This window comes from Epinephelus fuscoguttatus, linkage group LG5, assembly GCF_011397635.1.
Source record: "Epinephelus fuscoguttatus linkage group LG5, E.fuscoguttatus.final_Chr_v1".
Taxonomy (NCBI): domain Eukaryota; kingdom Metazoa; phylum Chordata; class Actinopteri; order Perciformes; family Serranidae; genus Epinephelus; species Epinephelus fuscoguttatus.
The window spans coordinates 31041139-31063072 of NC_064756.1; the positions used below are offsets into that span (position 1 = coordinate 31041139).

Below are 21934 nucleotides of genomic sequence, written 5' to 3' on the forward strand. Positions count from 1 at the left end.
AAAAAGTCAGAGGGTCACCAAAGTGAGATTCGTCATATGGGGGACCATTTAGAATATAGAGTATAACAACTTATTTAATGAACTACTAGAAAATGTGTACATACCAGAAATTTGATTTTAAATTTAAAAAAAAAAAAAAAATGTTTTCAAAGATGCTATTTAAAGATGTGCACCAATCTGGCTTCTCCCTGACTTTAGTGGACACTGTGTAGTCGCTGAGGTACACAGCAAAAACATGGTAAAGTCTGGTGTGCTGCCCTGCCACTGGAACAGTCAAAGCTTCCAGCCCTGAAGACCTGAAATATTATTGGTCACATGACACACCAACAATGACCTTACAACCATGCACAGTTGTTACAGCAATCACCTAGCAATCACCTAGCAGCCATCTATCAGCACCCTAGGGACAACTTCAAACACTCAAGCCTAGGCACCCCCCAACACCTGAACATCTTCTTACAATGCCCTAGCAATGCGAGGGCAAAGTGTTAATCATGTATTCTTATTCATATTCCTCTCAGTCCAGGGAAATCCTTGGGTAATCTCACCTATTCACTAAGTGTTTTGTGGCATCCTTGGCACAGAGGCGTAGTTTTAAATCTTTGCCCTATAATTAAATAGAGGTAGAGGTATCGATTACACAGTTGTAATCTTGCATGGACTGCCATGTGTGTCAAGGGAGTGCACAGAGGTGATGTTAACCTGATAGGAGAAGGACACAGGAATGATGGAGGTGAAGAGGAGCGTTATAACAGGATTTTTCCTTTTCTCCCCGTTGTTTGATGATTAATCGAAACCCATTAGTGTGGAGACGAGGCCAGTGAATTCACTCTTAATTAGTTTCTTTTTTTACCCCTCATTCTCCTTTGCTTTGACACAGGGCGTAGGCACTATCTGCACAATGAGGGATTGGCAACCTGCTTATCTGATTTTGCTGTGAGTCTCGTGCAGCTGGCATTATTGCTGTACTGTGCAGTATCAGGAGGCTGGTACCTCACCTGGGGCTTTAAAATGCACTGCTTTATGTGAAACCAGATGCACACACACGTACCCGCACACAGTGATTCATTTAGCAAACTCAGCAGAAGGACATTTAGAGGTGGTGTAGTGGTATTCACTCTTTAAGCTCAGCTCTCGGCGGAGGTTAGATCTGTTGGGGAATGGACATGCTGAGATTTAGCAAGTAAATCCAACCCCCCCGCCCCCCACCCCCACCACCACCACCACCAACCACCACTGCTCCAGGATCAATGTGATCTTTGTTATGAGCGCAGCAAAGGAACGACACACCCACCAGCACTTAATTAAAAAAGATCTGACACAGATACTGTTCTCTGACATAGTGTCTACCCCTGACCCTGCTGCTAATATCTGAACCCAGGGTGGGAATAGGTTCAAGTAGTGTAATTGAGGAGGAGGCAATCCATCTAATCCTGCCATTGTCAGCACTTGCCCTTCCCCTTTTCCCTTGTATTGCTTTTGCACTATTCCACAGGGTAGATTATAGACCTGTCAGCTTTTACTTATTTATGTTTTGAAACACTAAAACACCCTTTGTCAGCAAATTAGTCAAAAGCTTCATGGGAAAAACTCCTTAATCATAATTTATGATATGGGGCACTTTTTATGACTATATTTTGTACAGATACTTAAGCAGCTAATTAAAATGTTTAAAGCAACTCAAAATTATTTGGCACAAAGCCTGTTACTGTATGTTTGTTTGAGCTCAAATTAATTCAAAAGTATACACAAAGAAATCCCAGCACATCCTCATTACCGGGAAGTTTCTGAGCTGCCTGTCATAGCAGGAAAACTGTGCAGCTCTGCTTTTCTTCATACCTCACACCTGGATATTGGCCCCCGCCTCTCAGCTCTAAATCCTTGAAAAGCCTTTTTGTTGTCACAGTCATTCCAGCCAGGTGCTGCAGACTTGAGGTTGATGTGAGGGACAGCTTACAGGATTTAGGAGTTGTCAAATGTAATTGTACAGAGCCAAAGACAAAATGACAGTTTTTTTTTTTGTTTTGTTTTTTTTTTCATTCTCCCCTTCCCCCTCCCCTCGTCCCTTTGGTCTAGTTTTGATTGTACTGGTCGTGAGAGCTTCAGGGTTTATGTGGACATGTTTGTGCAGCCAATGTCATTCTTCACTGAGCTGTGTCACTATTACTGCCCTGTAAATGGATTTCACATGAAGAGGAGTTGCAGCGAGTGGGGCCGATGACAAGGATGGTATCTTCACATGTTATCAGCACTGAAGTGGCCTGATGGTTTTTACACTGACATTATTGATCAAGTGGGGTCCCTGTTAAAAAGATACTTCATTCACAGAATGTTCATTTGTAAATCAGTAATTCATGTTGTGTTGCTTTGAATATGTGAAGAAGACTTTATTTTCTGGCATGCCTCCACTGAAAACAGCAAACATATTTATGTATTGATTGGTTGGGGACCACGCCTAACAACAAAATATCAAACATCTGTTTACAAACTCTCACACAACCCAAGCAGTATAATCCAAATCTCATTCATCCAGTAGTATGCTCAGTATCTCTCAAACACTAAATTTCGCTAAAAACTTACTGTTTAAAACTGAAAGTGAAACTTATCTATGCTCTCTTCAAATCCAAGGCCAGTTTTTCTAGGGAAACTGCATTTGTTTGGTAAGCACTGAGCATACAAATGGACTAAGACTTAGCTGTGGGTGACATATTGATTATACTGGATGCATCGCAGCATGTTCCATGTGGGGTGTATAAAATTACTATATTGTGAGCATCAAGTATAAATTGTCATGTTTTTTTTTTCAAGCTGCAAGCATGAGACTTGCTTCAGTGTTGTGCTTTCTTGCTCTCTCTTACAGCTCTCTCCCTCTTACAGACAAAAAAAACAAACTCATAAAAATGATACGTCACACACACTCCTCCACCCATCCAGAGCACTCTCTCCTTGGCGATAGTGTGAGCAGGTGAGGCAGGTGTTTTTGTATCTGAAGGGTTCCTAATCATGACTATTAAGTCACATTTTGTGACCATAAAGCACCAGTGCAACTTGCAAATATTATTAATATACGGACTGGAGAGCTGTTGGTTTGTTTCCCATTCACAGTGAATAAATCCTCAAGTTTAATGGCACGGTGGTAACAGTTTAACTTTCTGCTAACTGCTAGCATCTAACTGTGACTGGGAGCTTCAAGATCACAGCAAAAACACTTCCGGCCCAAGACAAGTGGAGTACTTCATAATAAAAGCACCAGTGGTTCTACTTTGATTTATTTAACTTTATTGTAACAGCACTATGTTTTACTTTAATGTACAACAGTAGCTACTTAAACTTTATTGTAACTGTTTATTTAGTAGTTTAGTATTTTAGTAGTTTTGAAGAGATTTCAAAATAGCGAGATATTTTTTTGTGTATCACAATGTATCCTAAAAATATTGCAATACTATGTATATGCCATATCATCCATTCCCTCTTGGATTATGCTGCACGGATTGTGTGAGAGTTTGTAAATGCATGCTATGTCATAGTTTGCTGCTGCTGAATATGATTCCAAATAAATCAATAAATCAATATGTTTGCTGTTTTTGTGTAGGCATGCGGGAAAGTTTTCTTTTGAAATTCGATTGAGCATGGCGTGACGGTCATTTTGTGGATGAAGTATGCCTTTAATCTTGGCCTTAACATGCAGTTACAATGCTAAGTTTTACTGCCACTGCACTTATGTCGTTCAGTCGGAAGTGGACAGCTGGGCCGTGTCAACCTTTTGGGTGTTACTGCACCTCAGAGGAAGACTCCTCTGACTGCTAATCTTTTATTAAGCAACACAGTCTGGGCTGTGACATTTACATACTCTTTCCCCGAGCCAATTAAGCTCTTGATGTGCTGGTTATTATCACCAGGCCAATAATGGAGATTAGCAAAACCACCTCAGTTATTCAGACCGTGGAGCTTATCTTGTCTTGCTCTCAGAAGGTCATCGATTGCCATGATCCTTTCCCACAGTGTGTGAGCAGTCTCACATCTCTGTCCTTTGTGCTCCTCCAGACCTGCGGGAGATAGTGTTCGTCATCCAGAGTCAAAGCAACTCCTTCCATGTGAGGCAAGCAGAGAGACGGAAAGCAGACCTACTGAAGCAAGCACACAGTCTCACAGAGGTAAGGAGACATGCTTCACCTATGCACACATGTTATTATTCTGGAAGACCATGTTAAAGCTCACATACGTTTTAGAAGACATCACTAGCAGCTAGTGCTGCAACTAACGATTATTTTCATTGTCGACTAATCTGTCGATTATTTCTTTGATTAGTCGACTAATCATTTTATCAAAAAATATGTTAAAATGTTGTTAAATGTCGGTCTGTCTCTTCCAAACCCCAAAATGATGTAATCTAATGTCCTGTTTCATACTCACGCCAAAGGGTTTTAGTTCACTGTCATGGGAGATAATATTTATATTAATATTTTAATATATTTTAATATTCAATATTTGAACGTAAGAGGCTGCAATAAGATTATTCTGGGGTTCTTTTATAGTACTTTTCTATGAAAAATGACTCAAACCGATTAGTCGACTATGAAAATAGTCACCGATTATTTTAATAGTCAATTAGTCATCGATTAGTCGACTAATCGTTGCAGCCCTACTAGCAGCAAACATGATATCTGAATATGAGTTGCTGTGAGCTGCAACAATCCTCTTGATTGGAAATCCATTTGGGAGAAAGAACTCCTAACATGATTTCACTGGGTAGAAATAAGCTTTACCAAGTGTTTGCCATGTGTTACACAATTACTCAGTACTGATAATTTTAAATATTGAATGATAGAATGAAGAATTATTCATGGTATCCTTCATATTAAACCTCTTTCATCCAAAATATGAAAGTGTGGTTTGAAATATGCAACATTCTCAGCTCCTGGCGATAGTAAATGATGTTCTTACTTATAATTTTATGTATTTAGGAAATGCAGACATTTGTGCAGCTTTGATGCTCAGATATGTATCCCTCTTCCCAACAAATCAACCTTCCATTTCTGGCCTCTTGTAGGTAAATTTTTAATGAGAAGTGATGATCATCCGAAGGCATATGTTCATAAGTAATTCCTGATTAGAATTCAGATATTCCAAAAAATGTCTGGAGGAAAGAATAAAACCTTATTCTCTCCTGGGACTTCAGCTCAGTATTTCGTGCAATTTGTAAAATATCAGTAAGTAAATCAGCATTATGTCAAAGGAAGACACGCAGTACGTTTACAGGTCACAGTGCCTTTTTGCTTCTGTTCATTGAATCTCTTCAGAGCCAGATGAAATGTGGTGTAATACACGAGTTATATTCCGTGTGGTTAAATAGTGAATGCAGCATCGCTAATGACAATATTACAGTAAATTAGATGAAGGAACTGCACGCTGTGTTTCTTGCAGCAAGAGACCAATTTAGATCCCCTGTTTGGGTTTATATTTCTGTGGTCTTGGATTTGTTGTTGATGTCGTCTCTGTCTCTTCCGCTGCTGGATATCGCATACCTTTTTATCTACACTATTGACTGGCTGTACCATACAGAAAAAAATAAATAATCACAGTGAATCATTATTTCTCCTTTTAGTGCTCTTTTTCTCATTTAAAAAATACTTTGTGTGCCACACAATTTAAATTATGGATGCACCGATCTGACTTTTTTAGTCCCAATACGCACACCTGGGCTTTTGGTACACCGGTGTCTCATTAATTAGCTGCATGCCTCACTGGGTGGAAGTGACCAGGCAACATTAGGCTTGACTTAAAGGGATATTTTGCTCATTTTCAACTAGCTTTGTATCATAACAATGTGGGTGGTATCTGTAAATAAACTGTGATAAATTTCCTTCCATCCTAACAGCACCCAGGTCTCATCTCCCAGTTGATCTCCCAGCTGAAATGGAAAGTCATCATTTGATGGATTTTTGCTGGCTGTATGGTTGTAGCTCGAAGTACAGCAGCAAGCGCTTTTGCTCAAACTTCTGCATTTTCATATGCCCACCACACTTCATATTCTTTCCCTCAAACTCAGACTAAACTCTGATCAAATGGTAAAACTAGCCAGTGCTGATCAAATATAAGCCAAGATTCTGTTACTTTGTTGCCTAATTCTCACCTACAGTCTCCCTAGAAACATATTTTAGTGCACTGTTTGGCTGTAATATGAGAATTAGTGAAAAAGAGGCAGGCACCACACTGTTGACTGTATTGTGAAAAACAGGCTGCCTCTGCATTGCCCATTTCTCAACTCAGATGTCTTTAGGAACATATTTTAGCTTACCGTTTAACTGTGCATTCCCAGCAGGCAGCCATATTGTTTCCTGTGTCAAAATGGACAAGCTCACATTACATCACCCACTAACACCAGTGTTTATTGGTTCAGGGCAGCTTAGTGCATTTTGGTGGTTGTAGGTTTTCTACCGTTTGGAGCCTCCATTTTCTGTGGTCATGTAGCACAGATATTTGCATCTATCTACTGCAGAGACAGCCCAAAAACTCCATCATTCTAAGCAGTGAAAATTAAACATTGCTTTCCAATAAATACATAGATACAAAGTGACTGAATTAATATTTATGATTAATAAATCATGCTCCAGCAACTTGGTAATAAAAATATTCAGAATAAACAGGCATTTTAAATGCAGGAACAAATGGGTCAAAATTTAAACAGAAATTAGATTTCCAGTATAAAACAATGCAGGTGTAATCATACATAAACTGAGATTTGTCCCTCTGTCAGCAATATCCAGTCCAGCTATTTGAGTCGGTATTGCCCCGGTATCCAATGTCTGTGTCGGAGTTAAATACATGCTCTCAGAAAAGTACTGGAGGCCTGATGTTTTGTTTGTCTCCTGTTCTTCTGCAATAACTCTGAAATCCTTTACTCCACCTTCAGCAATACAAAGAACAAAATACATTCATTATCATTTAAATCTGATAAGTCAAATTTGTCTACAATTTGGAAAGATTGTTTCTTGTTTCCTGTAATGAATAGTGGCATGAGTTTGTGCCAGTGGATAAGATTTGTCATGAAAAGATTTAGTTACACTAATGGACGTCAGATTTCATCAGATGAGACAGACTTTATGAATACCGCATCATGTTGTGTTTGCATTTATGATCTCAGAGATGTCTGGAGTTTTAGTATCTGTTGCATGCAATTACATAAACTACTTCCAGGGAGGATTTTAATCAGCAACTTCTCCAAGAGGCAGCTGTAAAGGCTTGACAGCCTTTCAAAGTGATATAAGACCCAAAGACTTCATCCAAATGAGTTATCTGCACAGAATCAGAGTGAAAATACCTTCAACCTCAGGTGTACCTGGAAAGCACTCAGAGAGCACATGCTGCACCTCTACCAAGGCTGCACAGTCCTCAAATTTATTTATTCATTTTTTAATAAAAGAAAATGTTCAAAATTTGAATAGAGTCTGGAGCTACAGCTGTACAGAGGATCATTTTACCCCCCAAAAACTTATTTCTACACAGCTTGAAAGGCTACAAAATACCAAATGGAAAAGGGCATATGCAAAAGAGAGATGAAACAGGGAAGGGACATAAACAGCTTTACATATTAATACTTCTATATGTTTTATAATGTTTATATTCCATTGCATGTTGAAATTCCAGCTTTTGCATTTAAGCTTTTATTTCTGCATTAACGTTTAAGTTTTTCTAGTTTTTGTTTTAGGACCTTCACTTTTCAAAGGTCCATTTTTCAGATATAAAACTTAAATTCTCCAATCCATCTCAAGCGCTGCCACCCCCACCTAAAGTCAAACACCAGTTACAGCCAGACATCCACCAGTTCATTCCCACCTCGGAGGCACAAACACACAGGCTTACAATCTGCTATTTGACAGTCTCAAAGTGTGTTCGAGGGATACTGAAGGAAGAAGATCAAAGACATATAATACAAGAGATCACTTAGTTTGTAGCTGTTAAACATGTTTGATGAACAGTATTTTGTGGTGCATTGCCATGGAGAGAGCTTTGCACAAAACCCTTTTCATGTCTTGAAAATATCTTGAGATCAGAAAGACACTGGAGACATAAGAGAACTGAAATAACCTTTGATTTCAAGTCTTATGCTCAAAACCGAAGGTTCAGGGTTTGGTTAAACTGCTGCCATCCAGGCTTTTTTGAATTTTCTTTTCTGTAGGTCAGGAGAAAAATGGCTAGTTTCCAGTGTCCAGTATTGTGGTCAAAAGCCTTGGCGCACACATTTGTGGAGAGATAGTAGGTCAGCAGTATGCCTCATAGAAGTGGTGTACATCATCTGAAAGCTGGGAACCAGAAGATTAATTTGAGATGCAGCTCAGCACTGTCTGTCAAGATTTTCCAGTCACTAATCTATCATGAACATTGTGTTTTGTTTCAGCCCCAACTCCAATTTTAAAGTGTAGAGTGTACTATAGGGGCTTGGAATATTATGATGGACATATATGATGGCTATTCCCATGCTCAGTGATGTCTCATAAGTTGTTGCAGCAATTTTTTAGGTGGTTACAGTGTTTTGATGATACATTTGAGCATTTTTCACCACTCAAGAATTGATAGAAAATACTAAAAAATCCCTCCAGAAAACACACTAAATGATTTAAGGCTGACTTAGTGTTGCTAATTATGTGAAATTTCAGAGTTGAAGATTTATGACCTGATCACTGCATGTATGAGACACATATACAGTGTGTTTTTCTATCTCTGAGCCTTTTTCACCCTCAGCGGATATTTCAGTTTTATCCTCGTGTAGCCATGCAAGGTCTTGTGATACCCACAGATTTACACAGACAGGAACTTGCGCATTCTGTGTGGCAACTCACAGCCCATGTTCCTGCATTCTGACATTCTGCCTTCTGGGAGGAATTCACATTACATTTACACAGTATTTTTGTCGTTTAGCCAATGCTCATGTCCACAGAGACGCATATGTACAACAGAAAGAGATTAAACTCAGAAACCTTTTACAGCAGTAGTGCAATACACCATGTTTCTAAACTCTTTCTCATGCAAAATTAAAGGCACAGTGTGAAGGATTTAGGGGGATATGTTGGTTGAAATTAAAAACAATAAGTGTGTTTTTTTTAGTATAAGATCACCTGAAAATTAGAATTGTTGTGTTTTTTGTTACCTTGGAATGAGATAATGTTTCTACGGTAGCCCAGAATGAACAAAGCAAACACTGGCTCTAGATAGAGACATTCATGATCAATTACCACTGAAGAACCAACCAGGAGAAATGTCAGCAGGTTGCAGTCTGAAATCCTCACTGCTAAATGCCAAACTGTTCCTTTAAGGACCCACTGTTATAAAAATATTTCAATATGGATCCCTGTTCCTCAGTTAGAGATTTGGCCCTCATTGGCATCAATGTCACTTTTGACTGCAGCTCATCACTGAAGTGGATTTGACAGGTTGCTATCTCCAGTCTCCCCTCCGGCCCTTCCTATGGGTAAAAGCACAGCTTCCTGTCTCTCCATTACAGCTAGGTCTTCGTGACCCCCATCTTCTCCCAAGTCACCAAGCAATTGGTGTCTTATTCATTGCACGCATGTCCACACATGGACCAGCTCTTATCTGTTGAGGAGTCTGCAGCTTGCACACAGTTGCCGTAAAAGAATCAGCCTCTTCTTATCGAACGCCTCCTTCATCACAGGAGTGTCAATAGCTCTTTGAAGCAAAAGCTTTGTTCTTCAGATTGCATTATTATCTGAAGACAGCACTTCTTCTATTCAACTTTTCTCTTAGTTATTCTTTTTATATAACAGACATGGTGTGAACGTGAAAGAGGGAGTCATTTAATAAAACATGGTAGGTGTCATTACACCATTAGCTTTTAGATAAAGTTCATAAGAGACAAGAGCTAACTGACTAATAGGGTTTAATAAGTGTAAACAGTGTCAGACTCATCCCCTAAATCAAACAGGCTGCTGTTAGACAGAGTGGCTCAGAGGAGACTGTTCCCCCTGACTTCCTGCATGATGAGTTGACCATGCTGTAATGAACCACAGGGTCTTACGCTCTGTTGCTTTGTTTTCCTCACAGTGTGAAACATTGGCTCCCTCAGACAATCCTCACACACCTTCTACCATCCGTCCTCGCTGCAGAAAATATCACTGAAACAGATTCCTTTTATTTGGAAGTGATTGTGTGAACTGTTCGTGTCCTGTAATATCCTGTGCTTGTTTCCAGTGATATTTCTGTCTTACTTACAGCTTATTTCTTAGTGCAAGGGCGAGCGAGAACAGTAACCCTGAAGGCAATATGGGTTTTAAAGGATAACAAGCTTTGTCTCCTTAAAGGGACAGTTCACCTCAAAATAAAAAAATACATATTTTCTTCTTATCTGTAGTTCTGTTTATCAGTCTCAATTGTTTTGGTGTGAGTTACCGAGTTTTGGAGATATCAGCCATAGAGATGTTAGCTTTCTCTTGAATATAATGAAAATAGATGGCTCTCAGCTTGCAGTGCTCAAAGCACTAAAAAATACATTTGAAAAACTCGACAGCAATGTCTCTTTCCAGAAATCAGGACCCAGTTGGTCAAGGTAATCCGCAGACTTTGTTATGAGCAGGTTTATGTGGGAGCTATTTTCTTTCTACCAAACCGCCAATGGTATCATCAGTGAATGTATGAGAGGCTTGTGACAGCACGAGATAAAAACAATAATGGCGTCCTCTTCGGCTGAACTGTAACTTATGTAACTGCTAGCTCATTGGTGTTAGGTGAGCTAGCAGTAGCTTCTATGCGGTGATACGGTTGGTGGGTATAGTTCAGCAGAAAGAAAATAGTACCTGAAACTGCTCACAAGGTCTGTGGATTATCTTGAGTAACCAGATCATGATTTCTGGAAAGAGACATTGCTGTTGAGTTATTTACTTGAAGCACCACAAGCCAAATGCCCTCTAGCTACATTATATTCAGGAGAGGGCAAACATTTCTTTGGCTGCCATTTCCAACACTTCGTAGAGAGGAAAAAATGTGCTTTTGATTTTGGGTTGACAGTAGGTTGGCAGTATGCTGCATTTTTCATATTGTCAACCTATCACATAAAAAGGATCAAAACCAAAATAAATTAAAGCCAAGGTCAAACTGCACAATATGAGCCTGATAATGGACTGACCCAACAGACGTTAGGAATGAAAATGAGGTTAATTTGATATTTGTGACTACAGGCAATACAAATAAAATTTACTTAACTTGAAAGGAGCATCCAGTGCAACAGCTGGTCAATGAATCTTGTGTAGTGTGTCCTGGTGGAAGACAACTGACACAGCACTTGGGATGCCTTGTGTCTTCGAAACAGAGAGACTAGCATTTTGCTTTCGAATCAACCTCTGCAGCGTGTTCTGTGAAGTCGGCCCGTAGGCAAAGCGAAAATGGGAATGATGTTTTATTTAATTTCAGAGAACCTGTAACCATTTTCATATCACCCTCTGGTCAGGAGCATTATACCAAATTAATCATACCTGTGTGTGCGATCACAGCCACCCTCTGCACTGACTGGAAAGAAAAAAAGACAGAGCCCACTTTCTCTGACAGTGGACAATGAATTATTCCAGGTCCCCCCAGTGTGTATACATATGTAAACATTCATTGTTGTTGCAGTCAGGTGTACAGTAAAGACATTTCCTTGCTTTTTACTGTTAATCTGCTGTAGGTGTGCAAGGTGGCCAGATTCATAGTAAAGAAGCAACATGTCAGTGCAGCAGTGATCTGTTTTTAGACAACCATGGAGTTCTGTGGAACATCAGACTTTGGCAACACAGGAATTGCCTGAGGAATAAATCTGATGTTGGTTTTGGTCTTTTCCTGGGATTTGTTGACACTTGACTGTAAAATATCACCATTGTTATCAGGCTTTGGCCACTTTACAGTCTGTGTTCATTTTTGTCAACATACCACAATATTGCGGTGAGGTCAAGCAGCGCAGATCTTTCAAATTGCATTATCATGCAGCGATAATGTAACATTAACGAAAATAACAGTAGACTTGATGTTCACTGGGATGGATTAATCAATTCAAGCAAGTTTTAGCAGAGTCTGCTAATAGATTTTCATATTTTACACATGAATAGACAATTGTTTGATGGTAGAAGAATATAAATGGTTATTTTTAATGTGGAGTGTATGTGAGCTGTAGAAAAAGGGCTATAACATACAAAACCACTGTTATGGTCCTTTAAAGGAACAGTGTGTAAGATTTAGGCAGATTTAGTGGCATCCAGTGATGAGGACTGCAGATTGCAACCAGCTGAAACTTGAAACCTTGAAATCCAGATGCCCCGCCCCTAGCAAATTCAAATTTGCTCTGCACGGGGATCTGGCCCCGTCGAGCAGAGCCCGTTGAATCGCCATCAGATCAGTCTATCTGACAGAGGCGGGCGCTGGGCGGGCGTAACATGATGACGACATCGCTATGCCGGAGGAGTCGAAAATTAAACAGACAAGATGGCAGCTGCCGAAGGACCGCGTCCATTCAATTTAGCCAACTGCACTTATCTTTTTCCGTGACAGAGGAACAGGAGACTGCCATAGAAGCCTTCGTTTCCAGGAAGGATGTTTTTGCCGTTTTGCTGACGGGATATGGCAAAAGCATAATATATCAGTTAGCCCCACTGGTCGGCAAACAAATGGGGCTTACTGCAATGAATATGTCACCTTGTTTTTTTGCTCTGATTGGCTATCGTGCTATCCAATTGCGTGCGACGGCATTTAATATGCCTCAGTTAGTGCTGCCCCTTGGGTAGTAAGGGTTTATCGGTGAGGGCCAGACTCAAAACTCTTTGTAGATTTGAGTCTGGATTTCCAGGCTACCTTGAGCATTCATTGTTCAGTGTTTTCTCACATGCTCTCAACAAAAAGGGGCTGCTAACGTTGGTGGCCGTCATTAAAAGGAGAATGGCCCCATCTAGAGCCAGTGTTTGGTTTGTCCACTCTGGGCTACTGTAGAAACATGGCAGTGCAACATGGTGATCTCAGTAGATGAGGACCCGCTCCTTATGTACAGTAGGCTCATTCTAAGGTGACAAAATCATGATGATTCTCATTTTCAGGTGATCATACACTAAAGAAAACACACTCATTATGCCAGTTTTGCCAAAAATATACCCCCCTCAATCCTACACACTGGACCTTTAAGTAAGAGACTAGAAAGTCAGTGGTTTGATGTGCCAGTTCTGGACCATGCTTGTCCCTATTACCAGACAGTGTCTCCAAACACCAGCCCACCCTCAAGTCCTTTGCTGCAGACAAATTGCTTGCAGTGTCTTAAGCTTTGTGTGTCGGTTGTACAGATAATAAAAATCACTGTATCTCTGGTTTGTGTGTTTTGTTTTTTTCTTTCAGAAACCACCGGTGGTTTTGCTTCTTCACAGTTTATCAGATAATGAGGGAGACTGGAGTATCCTTCCTCTGCTGCCTTAGTAAGTATCCCAGAACTCTTAGGATGGAATGAGCATGCCATTAAACTAAAGATTTAAAATGTTGACCAAATGTCAGAAACATTGGGCGATCCTCCTGCTGAGATTTTGGAGGTTATATTTTGGTTTTGAGGACATATTGTTAGCCACTTTTTAAGGCTGCAGATTGCTGAGAAGCAATTACCCACATAAAAACTGTGATTGATTGCCTCACAGTCTGATAAATGTCTTCCTAATGTGTCTATAACTGCAACAATAAACCTATGACTGCAGTTACCCAGTGGCCTGAACAGCATGATAATGACATTAGTTACAGTCGTCTACATGCTTGGGCCTTCTCAGAAATCCAATATGTGTTCAATAATTATTGGAGAGATGTAGAATAACATAACATAACTTCTTCCATCATACAGATTTAGGACATAGATCACCAACAGCACCCTGAATCATTACAGAGCCACCCTCGCTGAAAGAAGTCTGTGTGCTTGTGATATTTTTTTTTTTTTTTTGTCTTTCTGCCCTCTAGGGAAAACTGTGTGGCTGCCTTGATCTGACTGGGTCAGGAGCCTCAGTTAGATAGTTCCTCAGACTGGACTGAAATGATAAAAACACTGATTTTTTTTTTGTAGGGTTTATCTGTGCATGGCAATGTTCCATTTATTCTTGTTTTGTTATTAAACTCTGGTTTTGATGATACTTTTTTTGTGCATCCTCAGCTTATCTTCCTCCTTTGGGAAAAACTCATCCTGGATTGTATTTCTTGAGGAAGAAACAAATGTGAAGATGACTAAACTGGTTCAAGTCCTCGCAAAATTTGACAAGAATAAAGTAAGTGTATAATATTCCCTCTAACCTCCGTCTCTCTGTGTGTTTCTCTTTGCTGCTTTGTCTCTCTATGCCAAATTCATCAGCGAGACAAAAGCTTCCTGTTTGGAGCTCCAGTTTAGTTGATCATCGGTTCAATTAAGTGATACAGTATCAGTTTGGCTCCGGCTCGGCTGCAGCTGCCGAGCTGCACTGAGCGCACATTGTAACCTGTCAGACATGTCGCTCCAGTCTCTGCTGTAAACCTAATTTAAGCTCTGTCTTTCCACTCATGAAATTATTTTTCTTGTATGTGGGTCGATGTGGTAGGTCGAATATAAATATTGCATAAACACTGCAGTCAGATAACCATAATAAAAAGATTTTTGCTTAATCAAGCTCAGCAAAATAGCTTTCTCCATCAATAATTTGTTTGTTTATGAATTTTTAAAACAATCCCAATAACTAGTGCATTTTTATGGTTCACGGGGCTATTGTGTTGCTGCTTGTGCTTGTTGATAAGCCTTTGTTACACAAGTTTGAGCTGGCTTTCAAGTGAAACAGGGCCAAAAATGATGTTAATTACACTTTGATGTAAAGCCTACAGGAAAAAAAAATGACTTACTTTTATCAGCAAATGCTGAAGTTTGCTTCAGTCTGTCTCAGAGCAATGCTGCACAGAAATAAATGGAAACCTTTTTATTGTTATCTGTTGTTGCCATGTGTTTCCTAGTATGCTGGCAACCTTCAGTGTGAAGAATTAAAACACACGTCTATAGTTGCGCTCCTAAGGGAGAGGGGGGTGATGGTGAAAATAACAGAAAGCTGATACTATGGTTTCATCTTTTAAGCCAGTGCAAAGATATATTTTGAAACTAGACAACCAAGGCATCCGTTGGTAGCAACCACATTAGCATAGTTGGTCTGGAAGGGGCCTTAACACGCTCCAAATAAGGCTAAATTTTGGCAAGGGACCATCTGGCATGGCCATTTTCAAAGGGGTCCCTTGAACTCTCACTTCAAGACATCTGCCTGAAAATGGGTTCTATGGGTACTTGTACTGTAAATCTCCCCTAAACTTGAGAAGGCTTGTTCCAAGTAAATGCTATGTTTCTTATGATCAGAATGCATCTTCAAATTAAAGCTGTATATTTGTCTTTTGAAGGAAAAGGAGAACCAGCCTATTTAAAAAACAATGAATCACTTAACATGTAAATATAACGCATTAAAACAGGAGTGTTGTGGAACTCAAAGTGTTAACTGTGTCAGTATTAGTCTGTGCACATCAGATAATTAGTTGGAATTACTGTTAAAAAAAAGAAGCCAAAGTATAACAGTATATGATTCCTTAACTCTCCATATTGACATAGTTATCAAGCAGCCTAATTTCTCTGAACACAACCATCTTCTCATCTGACTCTTAAATAAGCATATTTCCCCAACTGTTGAACTGTTCCTTTAAACTTCATGTCATTTAACTCTTGCAGGAGTTTCTCTGTATACAGTATAAAATTATTTTTACTCTGGATATGTAAATTCTGATGAGAGCCTTTGTGACTACAATATCTAGTATCTTTTGAACTTTCTCCCATCAAGAAATCTCATTATTTTCACAGCCAGTGACAAACTTAGTCACCGGAAAGAATTTCAAAGATTTTCTTGCCAGCACGGTGTTGAAAACTCCCAAATTAGGCCAGAGGCTCAGTATGTTAATGGTAAAAAAGACGTTAAAAAGAAAAACATCTCAAAGTAAAAAGAACTAACCTGCACTCCTGCTGACTTCCTGTCGTCTACTTCTCATTTATCAGGAGTGGTTTCTTGGTAAGCCCCTCCAGGACGAGGAGTCGACCATCATCCATCACTACGCGTTTGCAGAGAATCCCTCCATCTTTAAATATCCAGATTTTGCCGCTGCCTGGGCCTTAAGCACCCCTCTTGTTGTTCGGTGAGTATCTGCAGTAAATGTCTTTGTCTGTGAAATTGAGTCATTGAGTTTATATCTCTGCAGTAATATTTTTTGAGAGGTTATATTTTGTCTTTATTGCATATTTCAACCAAAAATCTGTGATTTGTTTTTTTAGGCTTGCAAACAAAGTGAAAGATGAGCCACTTAAATCTGACTTCACCATTGATCTGAAACATGAGGTGAGATAGCATGCGAGTCACACGGTTACGTTCAGACCTTGTGTTTGGAAAGTGATGATGAGGCTGCTGGTTTTCAGCCATTTTCTAACAATTTTCTCATTTCTCACACTCAAGCCAGCACCGACCTGCTATAATTTATTTGCACAAAAAGCGCAAGGCATGAAATCCATCTAACCTTGAAGCAAAATCTCATTACTTTGGAGAATTGTCATGGTGCTGCATTGAGGTTCTTATTTTTATCACTGAAATTCAGTGAGGGAGGCATCCAGGGATTTCGTTGAGTAAACACGGCATCAGACATATCAAGCGGAGTCTGGAAAAGGTGGTTCGGTTAGAGATGGCATGAGTTCAGTCCTAGAGATTCAATTACAATACTGTATATTCTTTTGTTTAAAAAAACAGGATGCAATGCATTTTATTTCCTGCTGAGGTTTCATTTATAAGTTGTTTCAGAATTAGATTAAGTCATATTTTGTTGCAGATGAATGGGCTTCCACACACCAAGATGCGCATCACAAATTATGCACATGCAACCTCATGCAAGTGAATATGAAGACAGCTGTTATGCAAAAGTACAGACAAATATTGCATGAATCTTCAATGTCAATCCAGTTCACTGTCAGTAGATTAGCTCCAGGCTCTAAGTCGGCAAAACATCACAGTTTCTAGTTTCTGTAGTTCCTTATTCTTTGAGACAGTTGCCAATGTTCAGACAGCTCTGATTGTACTGTCCTCATTATGTATTCTTTTACTGTAACGTCTGGATCTCCCCTGTAGAATAGTTCAACTAAATCCTAGATTTTCTGTTATTCTTCAGAAAGAGGTACAGTAACATTTACCAGCACTCAATTTCTCCTTCTCCATCATCCTCTTATATCTTGTCTTAGTCATCTTAAATATTACATTTGCTCATTGGAGTTTTGTTGTGAGAGAGAAAATGTTATTTACTAAAGAAGAAGACATTGCTCATCGCTTCTGTTGAGTTTGAGATAACGCATTAATGTCTGAAAGATTGCATCTTGTCTTTGGCTCAAAAACTATAAAGGATTGATCTGTGTTATTACAGGTTGCCTTGTATATCTGGGACAACGGGAAGGGTCCACATCTCACTGCTGTTCCTGAGCTGTGCACTGAGCCAGAGGACTCTCCTCAGACCCACCACTGTGCCACCACTCTGAGCGTCGAGCCACCTCTGTGTGTGAGTGTCTGATCTGTGTGCAGATCAATTAGATTTTCTCCAGTTCCCGGGAAACGGTAAGGGAACAGAATTAAACATAAAACAGAGGGCGCTTCACTATAAGATGTTGGCAGTTCTGTGATGATGTATGACACTGTCAGCCTTCGTGCCCATGGCCACATGGAAGCAGCGCCAATATTTCACCGTGCAGCATAGCCTTGAATGTTATTGCGTCATACACCATTCAGTGGAGCATTGTGCTTTAACCTAAGAACACTGGAGTCTTGGGCTTGTTTGCTTGCTAAATTTGATTAAGTCATCCAGAGAGAAAGAAGTACTTCTCTGTTGCTAAGCAGCATCCTTTTGCGTCCTGTCATTATCTAGGGTTGCATCTCATTTTTTTTCTACTTATTTTTGATACTCATCTAAATGCATTCAAGTTTATCAATCTTCAACACTGACTTTGTGTCAGCTAACATTCAAAGTTGTTTTAGGGTTTTGGCTAATCTCCCTCTGTTAAATTCATCCTTTCATCATTTCTCAACCAAAGAAGTCAGATTTCATATGCAACTTCAAGTTGTGCCCAGCTGGTGACTAACCAGCTCCCAATTACTCCCTCTCCTTTCTTCTCGTTATCTCTTTTGTTAGCCATCTTACACACATGCTCATCAGAATTTTGTCACATGAGCATAGCTGTTGTATTTATCATAAGAAAAACCTAAATCATTCCACCTATTTTTTGATGTATTTAAATAAGTGTCTGAGGGATATGTGTTGCTTGTTAATAAGCTGGCTGTGTTGTTTCTCTGTGGTAGTAAAACATTTGTAGCAAAAGCATTGGAAATTTAGTGTGTAAGATTTAGTGGTTTTTACTGAAGGTCGAATTATCCTCAGATGTCTCCTCCTCTCTAAAACTAAGACAGAGACAAGGTGATTAAGAACAGTAAAAACACAGAATAAAGCAAATATAACATTTCATCAAATATCCTGTGTCTTATTGTGTATTAAAGGCTTTATTACAAAATTAGTATTAAGCTTTAGTGGTAGATCTCAGGCATAGTTTCCTGTTTGCTGGATGATAAAGAGAAAAGATATTACAGTGGGTTTGATGTGCAAGGGAGGAATATCAGGAGGCAGGCTGTTTCTTACTATAGAGTTATCTTGCAGGAAATAATTGGCACTATCTTAAGGCCATACTTGATGTTGTGTAGCATCTATGTGGGAGCCAGTGAGTGGGTGTGGCTGAGGGAAAACTCATAATGATGGAGACACAAAGTAAGTAAGGTCGTTTCTCTCTGTGTCATGCAGAAAGGAGTCTGCTTTAATCATCACTGCCAGTGCACTAATGTTACAGTAATGTATTTTTCTGACCATGGTGGTGTGGTGTAGTATAGGCGTGCTTTCTCACATGATATCTGACCTATTGTGAGTGTTATGTTTGCTCTGGTTGAAAGAACAATGGTTTGTGAGCCGATCAGAGCGGCCAGCCATCCTTTAGCAGGCAGTTGTTGACCCCGCATGCAACCTAATGCGATCAATAATGTTGGGAATAACGGATGTGTTGAGAGTGGGTGAGGCGAGTTGAATTTGGGATGAGAGAGCTGCAGAAGAAAGTGTCCCAATTCTGATTTCTCCTCCTTCCCTTCTTAGTTTTGACAGAAAAAAATCCAATCTGATCTTTTTTTCCCTTTTGTTTGTGATTCAAACCACATACTGCGCGTGCACATGTGGTCGAGATTCTAATCCGTGTTTTTCGCAGTCTGAATTGTCAGAGTTATATTAATGTGGTTTTCGCCTCCCAATGGAAATCACCATCCTCATAAAACGGCATTCATTTGACCAGAAAACAAGACAGAGTCTCGAGCAGCACAGCGGAGAAACATGAAGGTCACAGGTTTAATAAGTATTCAGGGAGAAGTTTCCATTCAGCCTAAACAAGAGGGGACGTATCGTAATCGGGCCAGTGTTCGAAACACTTGCAAGACAAATTGCCAAGCGGGGGCCACAGCCGCACTTGGCTGCAGTGTCAACAAAGAGTCAAGAGCCTCAAGAGGCAGATTCAAGGAGGCGAAGGATGACAATCAACAAAGTGGCCGCGGCAGCAAAACATGTCTTTTTTCTATTTCAGGCAATAAACTTATTGTGATGTCGCTGCTCTCTGCATGCCGGACATTTCAGGACAGATGCTTGTTCAAATTTGTATCAGACATGAGTCACTTTGTAGAATGAGTAAAACAGTAGAAATAACAAAAACAGAGAATGAGGTCTGATGAGAAAACTGAAAGAGAGCAGTAGAGCTCATAATAAGAATGTATTCTGAGCCTCACTGTGGTTTTCTAGGGCTTAGGTCAACAGAGTGTCTTTGCCTACACACTCAGTCCTGTAATACTTGAATGAGGTGCTGCTTGTCTGTCTGACAGTTGTGTGGATAGCAGTCGGTGCAGCTGGAGATGTTCAGATACTTTTTTTTCCCTTTTGATCCTTGATCCTTGAACTTGCCTATCGGCCTATACTGACTACCTATTCAATACCATTGCATTTAAAAAGAAGAATTACAGCTGTGTATTACTAACCCTGTATGGACTGGAAATGATTGCTATCATTCTTGCATGGCATGGCTTTGTAAAACATGAATAGAGAGAATGAATGCTACAGAACTTTCTTTTATTATCTAATTTGACACTTTGCAAACAGTACCATACTTGGCACCGTATGTAAGAATGTGGCCAAAACGGTTACTGCTACTCAAATTCAAAATACTGTCGCGAGTCGTGTCCGCCCGACACTGGCTTCTCTGCTGCTAACGCTGCTGCCGGGATACAGCGGAGGAGGAGCCGGCTGCTAATGCTATGTACTGGGACACTGCTAATGCTGTTTGCCGTGCTGCTAACGTTTGTTTCTCAAAAACATCAGTCGGGTTGATGACCCACCTGCACATGGCCTACAATGTATGATCGAAAATGAATAACAGTTGAAAGTATTCGAAATGTCCTTCCCCGTCTAGCTATGCTGCTAGTTAGCCAACTTTGGCTAAAGCTTACCTGTGGAGGAGAAGAGTAGCCACTTTGACATCCGTTTTCAAATTCTTCTTTGCTTTCAACCATCTCCACCATTCAAAAGCATCTCCTATATAGACCCTCGCTAGGGCTGGGCGGTATACCGGTTGTTTGGGTTTAGTCGCACCGTCAGCCATTGTAGCTCAGTTGTAACTGTAACTGATGCTGAGAATCTACTGACTGCGTGACTGGTAGACGGCGGTGGGTGGCGCAACAGGCCAAAACACAAATTCAAAACATAAACATGATTTGCAGAAAGTAGAAATTTTTTTTAAATGCGAATATTCTGGCCGTACTATTGTTGTTGGTGAGATCAGTATGTTATATGAACATTATTCCTTAGTCTCTGTGACATATTAGGAGGATTTTACGACTACTTTAGATTTCTTACATATAGCTCCTTTAAATTACACTATTCACTGGACATCAATTTGTCTTCACCACTCTAACACAGTGGTTGCTGGTGGTAGCACAGTGCAACTTGCTGTGTAGGCTACTGTTTTAGAGCAGTAGCAGTGATTAAGAATTGATTTCCGAGAAAACCGCCCTTTAATCCGGGTGTGATACTACTTTAAAGTTGATTAATAAATTGTGTGGAATCAGATCGATGCATGGACTCACGTACTCGCCAGTACTTACAGAGAATCATCACCTAAATCTGAGGCTCCCCTTGGTTTTACAGAGCTTTACTGTAAGTTTCAGCTCATTTTTTAGCTGTTGGACCCAAAGCTTTACTGTTTTGGTTCAATTACACTTGTCCTTTTTTGCATCAGCAGCACACAGCTGTTTGCAGCCAAAAAAAAATATCAAAAAAACCTACGAAGATATCGGCTCTCTTTCATAGACATTTTATGAAATCAGTCCTAATGTTACATTGTTGCTTGGTATGAGAATTTGACTTTGACCAACAAAACCAGGCTCAGTAGCTTTATCAGAGTGTCTGGTAAGATTTCAGGTCAGAGTCAAGCCCAGCTGTCAGACCTACAGAACAAGCAGATGCTCAGGAACACTGCTTCTCTTCTGGAGTGCCGATACCTCCCCCTTTGGTTAGAGTTTGATCTGCCACACTCAGGTCATCCTTTTAAAGTGCCTGTTATAATGTTTCCTCATCGCTGCTGTCACTCAAATATTGAATGGTAGATAGTATTTACCTGTTGTCTGTAGATTGCTAATTTGCACTGATTTCTTACAATGTTAACTTCATTTTTGACCTGGACGCTTCTGAACCACTCTGTAAACTATGTGCTCTTGTTGTTGTCCATCATTATTAGAGTGTTTTATAGGAATCCTTGCTGCTAACCAATTCCCTATAA

At 39.9% G+C, this 21934-nt stretch overlaps 1 protein-coding gene across 1 annotated transcript in view; it reads left to right on the plus strand.

Annotated features, from left to right (window-relative positions):
• Nucleotides 1-21934, plus strand: part of b3glcta (beta 3-glucosyltransferase a) — an 89101-nt gene that overhangs the window by 46600 nt on the left and 20567 nt on the right. Inside the window, exons 4-9 of the mRNA XM_049576600.1 lie at nt 4045-4154; nt 13366-13442; nt 14156-14267; nt 16052-16188; nt 16325-16388; nt 17455-17586. Coding sequence (XP_049432557.1) covers nt 4045-4154; nt 13366-13442; nt 14156-14267; nt 16052-16188; nt 16325-16388; nt 17455-17586 — 632 coding nt within the window. The remainder of the gene's footprint in view (nt 1-4044; nt 4155-13365; nt 13443-14155; nt 14268-16051; nt 16189-16324; nt 16389-17454; nt 17587-21934) is intronic.